This window comes from Alosa sapidissima, chromosome 11, assembly GCF_018492685.1.
Source record: "Alosa sapidissima isolate fAloSap1 chromosome 11, fAloSap1.pri, whole genome shotgun sequence".
Lineage (NCBI taxonomy): Eukaryota > Metazoa > Chordata > Actinopteri > Clupeiformes > Clupeidae > Alosa > Alosa sapidissima.
In genome coordinates this window covers 9,281,206-9,294,355 of record NC_055967.1, presented here as the reverse complement: position 1 = coordinate 9,294,355, position 13,150 = coordinate 9,281,206, and the positions used below count along the sequence as shown (strand labels likewise).

Below are 13,150 nucleotides of genomic sequence, written 5' to 3'. Positions count from 1 at the left end.
CCGATTTACCGAGTAGAGAGGAACTGCAGTAACTGCAAAGTTACTACAACCTCAGAACACTTACGTCACTTGCAGTTGGGAGGGTCATGTGAGACATTATGAGAGGCAGTCACTCCATAATTACTGAGGGACATCACGTTCACATGGAGAGGGGCCCCTCGGATGCAGGCACTGAATTGGGCACTTTTGAAGCCCACTGAGAAGCATGGCCATGAGACATTAAGCACTGCTGTGGTGTTTGTGATGACCATTTAATTGCCATAATAACATAGTGTGCTGTTGGGGTTAACAGCATCATAGAGGAGTTCTTTCTCTCCATTTTTCAGCTCTTCTCCTTGCCATCTATATCTGCACTGACAAAAACATGTATAAAGCAATAAGCATGATGGTATGGAAAATGAAACGTTTACATGTGGGACGTATATGGAAACAGACATTTATACTCTCTGGTTTTATCTGTTGTTTTAAACAATACTTGTTTGAATACTTAAAGGTTCCCTTTTTTTCAAAGTATTAAGGAGACAGATAGACAAACAAATAGTATACTGTAGTACTGTACTATAATCACACCCTCAGTAGAATTAGTAATGAAATGGAGAACCTATGGGGACGTGGATACCAGGAGAGGAGAAGGTTGGGATTCTGAATAGCACATGAAAGAGTGGGGCATGGCGATGCATGTGTTAGAGAGAGAGGGAGGGAGAGAGAGCGAGACAGAGAGGGGGGGAGGAGGGGGGAACTATGTCACACACACGCAGGCACACACACAGGCAGACAGAGACGGATCTTTACAGCAGTGCAGCATTGTGCGGAGGAATGACTCCATCCTCTCATCTTCTACCCCTCACATGTGCGACGTCTCTGTCGGGGTGAGTAACTTCTGCAGCCTGGGAGCTGTCAGTGTCTGAATTGTTTATGAGAGGGAGTGCATGTTGTGGAGATTCTATGTATTTCAGCACTTATATGTTCTCTCTCTCTCTCTCTCTCTCTCTCTCTATCTATCTCTCTATCTCTCAGTATTCCCTCCCTAGGTAGATCTAAAGGAGAGAAGGAAAGAACCAGGGCATAGCAGGGAAAGAAGCTCACTGATGGATCGCGTAAAATTAGCAAAGAGAGACAGAGGGTGAATATACTGAGCTTTATTCAGAGGCCATGGAAGAGGACCACTCTGGTCATTCATTCATGGTCAGAGGCTTAAAGAGATATGTGTATGAAATGTTTGTAAATGTCTGTAAATGTCTGTGTTCAAGTGTGTGTGTTGAGGGCGGGCAGATTATGCAAGTCAGACAGCGCTAGAGAAGAAATCATGTGGAGAGTTCTCCACAGTCAGTGAGTGAAACTTTAATAAATTGGGTTAAACATGACCAGAGACTGCATCAGTGGCATGTCTCACTGGTCAAGCAGGCAATTATATTATACATTTCCCACAGGCAGACAAGAAATATTCCTCTAAATATGTGGCTATGCCTAATGACTTATTTTCACCATCATCATATCCTTTTCCTGGTGGTGTTCGTTTCGAGCCCATATAATGCTGTTATTCCACTCATCTCGGGTGCATGCACTGCTACAATCCCCAAACTAAAGGTGAATCACAACAACTTCAAAGTGTCCCTGCTAATTTAAGTAATTGATTAATTGGAATTAGTCGTTCCTTCTCCTAAGCTGGGTCGTCTGAGTCTGAGCAACAGTGACAAACACCCCTGGTTTTTTGCCTTCGGAATTTGAAATGCCCCTTTTGGTTATCATTTCATGCCTATAAGCAGCCTTTTGCTTTGACACTATTCTTAGCAATTTTGCAACTGTGTAACAGGCTCTGTGCAGTGCTTGGCTAAAAATACTTATTTCTCTCTCTCTCTTTCTCTCTCTCTATGTCTGCTCTTGATTGGTTGTCTTTCAGAGCTGAAATTAGTGCCTTTTCTGGGATGGCAAAGCGACGGTGACTGAACAGACGGAGCAATGTTGATGCTCCCAAAGGAGCGGGCAATGTCTTCCCCCAGTGGAGTCCTTGCTGTGTTCCTTTGCTTGGCACTGTTTGACAGCTGTCATGCCATGGCGCTGACCACAAACATGGCCTCAAAGGTCTGGCCCCAGCTGGAGGAGGTCAGCGAACCAACTGACCGCCACCTGCCGTCAGACCTGCCACTGTGGACTGCATGGGCAACTGGAGCGAACATGGCCGTGACGGCCTCTCCTCTTGATCTGTGGACATCGCTGTCAGTGAACGCTGAAGAACGAGCCACGCACAGTGAAGATTCTCAACAGGGAGCTGTCCCTCGGCCGTCGAGTGAATTCAAATCTATGCAGAGAACATTGGAAGAGGGGACATTTCATTTCTCTGAGCCAGACGATCCTTCTTTGACAGACCAACTGGTCAACAGTCAGTCCAACTGGGCAGATGAGGATCACATGTCTGACCTCCACTTCAGACACACTCAAGGGGACTTGCCTGCCACTGACACATCCTCCCTGGTTGCACAGACACCTCTGTCTTCCGCTCCTCCTCAAGAATGGGGCGCGATCGACACTGATAGTGCTGCCACCATGGCGCCACCACTTGGGTCTTCTGTCACACCTGACCTGAGCATGTCAATACCAGCTCTCACACTTCACTCAGATATCCACAGGCTGCCAGGCAGCGATGTCACAGATACGGGTTTAGACACTGATGATGCCATGGACTCACAAGGTGAAGGAACCGAGGTTATGACCTCAGTGCTTCATGAGGAAGATTTTGCAGTAAGACCAACAGAGGAGATGGCATTCATCACAGACTCTTTTGCAGGTAGGAGTTTCTCCAGGTTACGTGTATTTGATGACTTCTAATGGTTCTTTCCATTCTCATATAGCCTGGAAGGCAGCCCGAATTTAACCCAAAATTTGAGGTCGGGTAATTCGCTCTAGACCTGTTCCATTGAGAAGCCTCTATGAAAACTTGAGAACTGTGTGGATCAATCAAATCCTCTGGACGGGCTTGACGATAATGGATAGATGAGAATACCAGCTGAGATTAGTTGCATTGTTTTTTTTTTAATCAAGGCAGCAGTTTTCAGATTATATTATGTGCTTACATAATTGCAAAAGGGTTCTCGACTGAAAAAAATGTCTGATCTTTAATGCAATATCCACATTGCCTATTATCTAGGGTGACCAGATTTGGGTTTGTGAAAAAGAGGACACTTCAGTGGGGGGGGGGGTCAACAGACATGGTGACTATGTATGATAATGAGCTTGATTGGCCGGCCCAACGCTAACAGAAAAACACTGCCTCAAAAGACTATTTTGAACACTTGAAAGTTTTCAATGTGCAAAAACAATAATCACAATAAAAGCGAGCTCTATACGCGCAAGATATATTTGGATGGCAACCCATTTTTAATGTTGCATATCTCTAAATTTGATCCAAGGTGTTTCTGAAAATACAAACTGAATCTTTTACAGTAGCCTAGCTCTATAATTTTGAACAATCTGTTTTAGAGCATAATAATCCTGACCTGTGAAAACAGTGTTGATGGGGACTGATGTGGATATGTTGTCCATTTTCTTATATCTATTCAATCATGTCTGGTCTATTATTAGGCCTACCTCTTTTCAATCCATTATTATTATGACCACCGAGCAGCGAAGCGGCGGTCATATAGGTTTAGTCAGATTTTTTTTTTTTTTTTTTTTTCTTTTTCGCATGCCCAAATTTCCGTCAATGATTCCCGGGACACTGAAATATCGGGGTACACGAAACTTGGTGGGCATGTAACCCCACATGGATAGCATGGAACCATCGTTTTGATCTGTAGCCCCCCCGCTGTACTGGACCCCCCGAAAAGAGGGTAGGGCAGACACAGTTTTCTGTGAATATCTCGAAAACCGTGGGGTTTAGGAGGACCATTCTTTTTTTGTATGTTGATCTCAAGGGGCCATGTCAACCCATTCCATAACCACTCATTTCATGTATAGCGCCACCTAGTTAAACACAAAAAAGTAAAAATGAGGTGTTGTAATTGCAGGTATCTGTGACCTAACATAGTCAAAACTGCACAAAATTGGAAGTGTAGGATCATTATGACACCCTCCAAATGCATGCCAAGTTTTGTGAACTTTCGTTCATGGGGGGCCTTACAATAAAATAATTTATGTGTACATTTAGTGACCGTACACCAACAAGGATTCCCGGGACACTGAAAGACCGGGGTACACGAAACTTGGTGGGCATGTAACCCCACATGGATAGCATGGAACCATCGTTTTTCGTTTTGATCTGTAGCCCCCCCGCTGTACTGGACCCCCTGAAAGGAGGGTAGGGCAGACACAGTTTTCTGTGAATATCTTGAGAACCGTAGGGCCTAGGATGACCAATTTTTTCTGTATGTTTGCCTCCAGGGGTCATGTTAACCCATTCCATGTGCACACATGTGCATAAACAGATACACACGCACACACATACATTCACAGTAATCATACGTATGACACATACTCACACAGTAGACATATGCATGCATGCATGCACATGCACAAACACACATACGCAGGCAAACACACAAGCACACACACACACACACACCCACACACATAAACATAAACATGTACACGCACACATGCACACAATTCAAGAATTTCTCAGAATTATGAACAGGCAAGATGGGGGGTGGGGTTGTATAAAATTAATTTTACATGTGAAATCTATGAACTAATCATGTTTTGGTACTTGTTGTCTAGCAGATACCAGTGAGAATTGAGTGTGGATAATGCAATTTAGTGAGACAGTTAGAATCATATAGGCCTTTCAGCGTGATTTATTTTTGTGGAAAACATGTGCTGGACTGGGCGGTGGTCATATTTTGTACCGCTCTGCGGTACAGCTACTGTAGTTAGATATTTTTTTTGTAAAGAAATAGGCTCACATCTATCCCTTATGTTATGCCAACATATTTAATTCACCTGCATATAGGCTACAGATAGAGGATTATTGACATCTGCTATTGTCAGTGTGCAGGCCATCCCTTAAAGGCAGTTTAAAGGGATAACCAAAGTGCAGTTTCCTACCCAAAACTAGAAAGTTGCTAGGTCGGCAATCGCCCAGAGAAGGCCACTCAGACAATGGCAGAAGTGTTCGTCATGTTATATTTTTTACAGTCTATGGTTATGAGTTGATGTGCGCCATCAAAATGTTTTTGGTGACGTAATGTTAAGGTCGAAAAACTCTGTCACTTTAGCTGATGAGCTCTCACCCCTCGCTGCCGTCCGATGCTTTGCTGAATATTGTGTAGCCTACCTGTAGGTCGGTCGTTGGCACCTTTATTTACGTGCCTGCTTTGCAGGTCAGGCACTCAGCTTCATGTTGATATCGACCGAGACAAAAACATGGAAATGTACGTTTTAATTACTTACACTAAACAAGGAAGTTTGCGCTATTGAGGTGACTGACTGACCAATTAAATGTTTGAGATTACTATCGACCAATGACGGTAGGTCAGGCTCAACACCCTACACTTTCCACTCAATGCAAAGCGAACTATAGGGGGAGGGCGTGACTAGTATGTGAATGAAAGACATATAGGCTATCCATGAAAACATGAATGAAAGAGAGAGCAATGCAAATTCGCTGTAAACACGTTTGAGGCTAGAATAAACAAAATCCCGGACGACTTTGATTCCGCCCGGACACATTTTTAGGTTTCAAAAAGAGGACATGTCCGGGCAAAAGAGGACGTCTGGTCACCCTACGTTATCAGCAACCATTCATGCAATGTTGCAAAGACAAATTTGTTTACTAATCTGATATCATATAAAAAAGCTTACTGAGAAAACATTGGAGAACTCTTTTGCCCCATAATACCCCATAATCACGTCCCAATGGTGCAGTATCAGACTCAAATTCTGAATAGAATTGAGCATGGCTACGGCAGGCTAATACCTAAAAAGAGTTCTTTGTTACAAATATATTTCACGTTGTAGGCCTATGCGGCATCACAACTCAGTTAAGCGTTCAGTAGAAGAGCTCTCCACGTTGACTGCTCGCCAGTAGGTTCTAACAGGGGACAGTATAATCTATTAGAAGTCCATTAAAATGATGACCAATACAATGACAGGTGGAGAGATAATCAAATACTGTACCAAAACACATAACAAAAATGTAAAAATGTTTGAGGTACGTTGGTCTCTGTTGTATTATCTTGTATTATCTATTTGATTAATGTAGTTATTCTTAAAAAATAGTATAGGGAAGGGATATTTGGAATTCATTAAGTAAGCTTGTTTGGAATTTTTTGAAACTTGCTATTAGACATGTGATTCAGGCTGATCTGAAAGGACCTTAGAATAAAACTTTGAAGAATCATGACGGCATCCTCCTCTTACAAACATTTGCCTTTGCCTGTTTAATGGATAGTAGGGGGGTTGTCTAATGTATCCTGTGGTAGCCAGCAGTGTTTGTATGCTGACAATGAGGCTGTGCATAGCAGTACACCGTTGCTGCAGTACAAAATCAGTATTCAGCATGCATGAGATTACCCTTCATTCTTCTTACAGTCTCTCTCTCCCTCGCTTTATCTCTCCCCCCCTTTCTCTCTCTCCCTTTTTCTCTCCCTCCCTCCCTCTTTCCCTCTCTCTCCCTCTCCCTATATCATGTAAGGCAGAGAATCCCTTTTTAACTCCACACATTTCACAACAGAAATGTGAACAAGAAACAGTTTCAAATCATTTATATTTCAGAGAAAATGAACAGATAAATGCTCTATTACAAACTTAAGCACACACACAGGAACAGAGACAGTGACCTGCCCTCCTTCCCCCATGTCACCTCACAATTTACAAAACTATAATAACAGTTTGACATGTGCAATTTGCACAAAGCTCAACAGGGGAGCTCTAACATGGTCCACAATTGTGTGACATGAGAGTTTCCCTGTTTAAGCACCATGCATGCAGTTCTGAAGAGGTGTGGGATTCTCTATATGATTGATGAGTAATCAGAGAACTCTTTGTGCTGGTTTAAAGGATCATGGGGTCAGTCAGACTTGAGGAGCCATGCAGAGCCATTTGGTACTGATGGAGTCCAGGATGAGAAGGCAGAAGGTCAAAGTGCTCAAACCCTGACCACGCCAGGGACAGCAACAACAGGGAGATCTTCTGTCCCAACGCTTCGTCCTGTCATTACAGGTACATACGGCCTGCTAGCATGCAGTCTATTTCCACAGTCTATCCTGTTTTTGTGATTAAATGTTGGTGGTAAATTGGAAATCCAAAGACTGGTATGTCTCCGAGGATCATTCTAGGTGTCATTCTTCACATCTTTGGGGTACTGATTTAGAGAGTGTTTGAGGAAAGTATGGCTCTAGAATTCCCATTCATTGGATTCTATTCCATGTCCCTTTCATCGGAAAGATTATCGGGTTTCTCCACATTAATTGATAATAATAAGTAAACAATGATATATCCATATACGCTACGATGTCACTCTTTGTTATGTTTAGTGTGAGCATACATATCAATGTTGTGAATGATCAGTGGATAGGCAACTTAAGTATAAGTATAATATATATACTCTTTTTATCCCGTGAGGGAAATTTGGTCTCAATCCCAATCCGTGAATTAGTGAAACACACTCAGCACACATTGTACACACAGTGAGGTGAAGCACACACTAATCCCACCGCAGTGAGCTGCCTGCAACAACAGCGGCGCCCGGGGAGCAGTGAGGGGTTAGGTGCCTTGCTTAAGGGCACTTCAGCCGTGCCTACTGGTTGGGGTTCAAACCGGCAACCCTCCAGTCACAAGTCCGAAGTGCTAACCAGTAGGCCCCAGCTGCCTCACACGGCTGCCTCCAACTTAGTCTGTTCAAAACGCTAAAGGTAAAATCAGGCCAGGTTCTGTTTTTAAATAGTTACAAAAATGAGAGCAACTGAGAGGAAGGTCAGCACTCTCCTAATCTTTCTCTCTCTCTCTCTTTCTTCCTGACCCATTTTCTGCAGCCTACTTCCAGTGTTCTCCCTGTAGAGAGAGAGAGAGAGAGAGGAGAGAGCAGCCAATTAGTAGACTATAGACTGCACATTATCCTTTAACAATGTTTGTGTGCCTCCAATTTCTTGTTTTATTTCTGTACTCAACCCAGCGGCATGCAATCAGTCTGAGAACTTTTCCTTTGACATTTCTCATACCAAGTTTGATACACTTTTAATGCCTGGGGTATTTAAAAAGTACTCACTCATGAATCTGTGGCTACTTAGTAGTCCTAATTTAGACTCCATGTGGACCATACATGGGTTGTTCACAGTTGAATTTTTGGGTGCAGATTTGGATGTGAAAGGGACAGGGGTGATTACCTCCTCCAGCATTTCCATCCAATCCCAATAATAATCTTAATTTACATGCTGAAAAAACACATGGCTGCAAACCATCTCTCCCAGTACAATGTCTCAAATGGGTTTTTATTATGACCGCCGCGCAGCGAAGGTTTAGTCAGATTTTTTTTTCTTTTTTCTTTTTCTTTTTCGCATGTCTAAATTTCCGTCAATGATTCCCGGGACACTGAAAGACCGGGGTACACGAAACTTGGTTTCATCGTGGAACCATCGTTTTTCATTTTGATCTGTAGCCGCCCCGCTGGACTGGACCCCCGAAAGGAGGGTAGGGCAGACACACATCTCAAGGGGCCATGTCAACCCATTCCATAACCACTCATTTCATGTATAGCGCCACCTAGTTAAACACAAAAAAGTAAAAATGTGGTGTTGTAATTGAAGGTATCTGTGACCTAACATAGTCAAAACTGCACGAAATTGGAAGTGTAGGATCATTATGACACCCTCTGTATGCACGCCAAGTTTTGTGGAATTCCGTTCATGGGGGGCCACACAATAAATTAATTGTAATTGACAATTAATTGTAATTGACAGTTTTCTGTGAATATCTCGAGAACGTAGGGCCTAGGAGGTCCACCTTTTTTATGTATGTTGGTCTTAAGGGGGCATGTCAACCCATCCCATTACCACTTATTTCATGTATAGCGCCACCTAGTTAAAAATTAAAAAGCAAAAAATTAGGTATTTTCATCACAATATCTCTGGCTGACAAGGTCAAAACTGCACGAAATTAAAAGTGTAGGATCATTATGACACCCTCCGAATGCATACCAAGTTTTGTGTACTTTCGTTCATGGGGGGCCTTACAATAAAATAATTTATGTGTACATTTAGTGACGGGGATTTAGTCAAAGGAGGGTAGGGCAGACAGTTCTCTGTGAATATCTTGAGAACTGTAGGGCCTAGGATGACATGTTAATCCAATTCATGTGCACACATGTGCACAAACAGATACACACACACACACACACACATACATTCACAGTAATCATACGTATGACACAGACTCACACAGTAGACATATGTACGCTTGCATGCACAGGCACATACGCAGGCACACACACAAGCACGCACACACACACACACACACACACACACACACTCGCACACATAACATAAACAAAACACAAACAATCAAGAATTTCTCAGAATTATGAACAGGCAAGATGGAGGTGGGGTTGTATAAAATGAATTTTACATGTGAAATCTATGAACTAATCATGTTTTGGTACTTGTTGTCTAGCAGATACCAGTGAGAATTGAGTGTGGATAATGCAATTTAGTGAGACAGTTAGAATCATATAGGCCTTTCAGCGTGATTTCTTTTTGTGGAAAAAATGTGCTGGACTGGGCGGCGGTCATATTTTGTACCGCTCTGCGGTACATCTAGTTTATCTGCAACCTCACTGACATATGACTTCATAATTGAGCAATCCGAACTTAAGATCAGGACAAATTAGTGTTGTAGGCATAAGCACTAGTCAGCAAATGTACAGTATAGACAGCCTCTTAAGTACTAGTCCTCTGATGAAATCAATAATCAGTTATCCAGCTCAAATTTCAGCATTTGAGAACAATGACATCCATTCTGAGTATGTTGAGGATAAAAGATGGGAGTGTTGTTAACCACAAAAGTGTCTTGAGTCTATGAGATGTGCTCACACCTGATTTGAATATTCTTTGATGTACTGTCACCATTTGAATAAAATGAAAATAATCTGAATGGTTTAGGTTGGGCAGAAGCTACAAATTGGCGTCATAGATGTTTTAAATTAGTGAAACTTTCTGTCTGTCTCTCGTAGGTATATCTCCGGATGACGCATGGTCAGACACAGACTCACTGTCTGAGTCCTCCTCACTCCCAGACTGCAATGCCGTCACCACAGGGGTCTGCAACACTTCAGAGACCTCATGGGCTCCTCCTCCTCCTCCTCCACCTCCTCCTGCAGGTGACCACGTCAAAAGCAACGGCAATCTTGATGACCTCTCCTCGGCACCGTTTCCCCCAGTGACTGCGCCACTGCCCCTCTTGGTCCCCCTGCTCGTCGACTGGAACGCCGCCATGGCGACGTGGGGCCTGGCGTGGGAGGCCCATGTGTATGGGCTGGGCTGCATGTTCGCACTGGTCGCCACCATCTCCGCGCTGTGCCTCCTGTGCCTGCCCCTGCGTCGTCCGGCCAGCTGTGGCCTGTTCGCCGCTGCACACCTCCTGCAGATGCTGACTGGCGCCGGCCGTGCCTTCCTGCTCTTCTACGACCCGTATGGCCAGCGGGAGCGTCTGCCCGGCGCCGCCGCGCTCCTGCTGCACGAGACGCCGTTTCCGTGCCTGACCGCTGCGTTTGGCGCCGTGCTGCTGCTGCTCTCGGCACGCTCGCGCACCCAGCTGCTGCCGCGGGCACTGCTTCAGCGCTCGTCCTGCACGCTGGCCGCTCTCCTGCTGACCCACGTGGCCCTGGCGCTGGGCTTCGTGGGCCTGGAGGTGCTGCTGCCCGGCCTGCCCTGCCTCGCGCTCGTCCCACCCGGCGCCTTCGTGGCCCTGGCCCTACTCCTGGCCACGGGGTACCTGCTGTTCTACTGCTACGCCCGCGCCGACGCCAAGCACATCTACCGGCTGAGTGAGGCGTCACCCGAACGCTCGGCCGCAGATGCCGCCGCCACTGCCGCCATGCCGCGGGCCAGCCAGTGCCCATTCTCGGAGGCCGGGGTGTGGGAGCGGGCGGCAGTCACCGGGGTGTTCGCCGCTCTCTTCCTGCTGGCGTGCAGTGGGCTGCGGCTCTATGCCATGCTTCTGGCGGCTGGGGTGGCCGGCGATGGTCAAGTGGGGCTCCCGCCCTGGCCCTGGTGGGGGCTGCAGTTCAGCTTGCGTGGCTGCGAGGCTGGGGTGTGCCTCGCACTCGCTCTCATCATCACGCATCCTCTCCTCTATTGCGGGCAGCGGGCAGGTGGTATGTCCAAGCCCCCACACTGGCCCGGATTTGCCTGGAGGTCAGGCGGCGGTGGCGAGGGCAGCTCGACTAAGCCGTCCCTCCTGCCGGGCGGCTACGGTTGGTCCCTGCGGCCCGGCGAGAAGCTGTGTGAAGGCTTGACGCGCAAGGAGAGCGAGAGTGTGCCTCTCTACACGCTCGCCGACCAGCGCTTTTCAGAGACCGATGGCCTCGACCTCCACTACCCCAGCACACCGACCGACCTGACCGCCAAAAGGCTTGCCCATGGCAAGCTGGCCAAGGCCATCTCCATGGGCTCCTCCTTCGCCAGCCTGGACGGAGGGCTCTACAGCGACTCCACTGTCGACCTGCGGCCTCCCTCCCCCATCGATCTGCGGCGGAGCATCGATGAGGCGCTCTTCAGCGAGTCGCTGTTCTCACGCAGCATCTTCTGCTCCTCCAGACTCTCGCTGAGCACCAGGGGGCCCCCGGACGGCCAGCCCTGCAGGGGCCCCGTCGCCGCCACTGAGCCCGGCCTCTACCGCACCTCGTCATGCGGGGACGTGGACCAGCCCGCCGGCGGCGACGTCTCCAGGCCCCCCCACCGGGGCGTCCACACGCAGAGAGGGGCCTGGAGGGGGAGCAGCTCCGCCTCGCTCTGTGGCGGCAACTTCGGAGGCCACGTGGCGGCCCACGGCGCTGCGCCTCTCGCTGTCTGCTGCGCTCACATCCTCCCAGGCCAGGAGGCCCAGAGGGCGCCGGCACGGCACCCTTCCCAGAGGAGATACCCAACGCTGGGCTCCACGTCGTCCAGAGAGAGCCTGTGTGACACACAGCTGGAACGGGAGCAGGTGGACGAGCTCGCTGTACAGGCAGAGTTCATCAACGTGTGCCGGCAGATTGATGCTCTTAGCATCAGCAGTGACACTATTGATCTGTAGGATCCTATTAAGAAGAGCATGAGTGTCTGCAGGTGCAATTGTATGGTTGCACTCACACACAGTGGACTCTTAGAGTGGAATGAACTGATTGGTGTGGAGGGACCTAAAATTTAAAAGTGTTTTAATGCATTTTTAAAAAGCTTCCCTGAACCGAGTGTATACTCTAATAGCAGGGAAGAGGTTTAAAGTGCCATCTTGTGGTCATTTCACAGAGCGAAGAACAGTTGAGTGGTAGGGACAACGCCAACAGTAGGCTATAAAACTCCCAATTAAAACCACTTCTTCAATTTCAAATTTTTAAAACATAAGTATGTAATGTTTATATAATGAGATATAAGTCATATAAAGTTGATAAGTATCCATACTTATGACCAAGAGGATGAGGTATGAGCAATCAAAGGGTCCCACATATAGGTACTGTATTGTGGTACATAGATAGAGAAAAAAAGATAATGTTGAAGAAATCAAGTCAAGTGGAGTCTTCTGTGAGGGTTGAACTTTTTTTTCAAAAAGTTGAGACTTGGACTCTTCAGCTTCAACTCAGCTGTCAAGAATGTGGAGCTCTGTGTAGCTGTGTCCAGCTTTCTGCTCTCAAATATGCCCTCTGAATTGTTGCATCCATTTCATTCCAAAGAATCTCTCACCATGCTGTGCTGCTTACTGCTGAAATGTAACCATTGTGAAGAAACAATGATAATTTATGTACTTTTTCATGTACAATTTATAAGACTATGCAAATTATATGTATTGTCATACAATAGGTGACTGAAAATGCCATAATAAAAGATCCAGAAACCAACGTAGTAAAGGTTGTGATACAAATTCAACTTCTCAGTAAGGTCCAAGTTCACACGTGAATTAGATCAAGTGGTGGGGAGAACCTGCTGACAGCTTTGCCATAAATAGCTCTTTTGGCAGCTTATACTCT

At 46.2% G+C, this 13,150-nt stretch overlaps 1 protein-coding gene across 2 annotated transcripts; it reads left to right on the top strand.

Moving 5' to 3' along the window:
* The first annotated feature begins 781 nt into the window (after positions 1-781).
* Positions 782-13,007, top strand: prrt4a (proline rich transmembrane protein 4a). 2 transcript variants are annotated; one of them, XM_042109365.1, is made up of 6 exons: positions 782-869; positions 1,018-1,123; positions 1,251-1,329; positions 1,901-2,785; positions 6,994-7,155; positions 10,160-13,007. In XM_042109365.1, the coding sequence occupies exons 4-6, from the start codon at positions 1,960-1,962 to the stop codon at positions 12,220-12,222; spliced, it is 3,051 nt and encodes a 1,016-aa protein (XP_041965299.1). In that variant the 5' UTR covers positions 782-869; positions 1,018-1,123; positions 1,251-1,329; positions 1,901-1,959; the 3' UTR covers positions 12,223-13,007. The 2 variants fall into 2 exon arrangements, with proteins under 2 accessions (XP_041965299.1, XP_041965300.1); XM_042109366.1 differs by lacking the exon at positions 1,251-1,329.
* Positions 13,008-13,150: the final 143 nt, after the last annotated feature.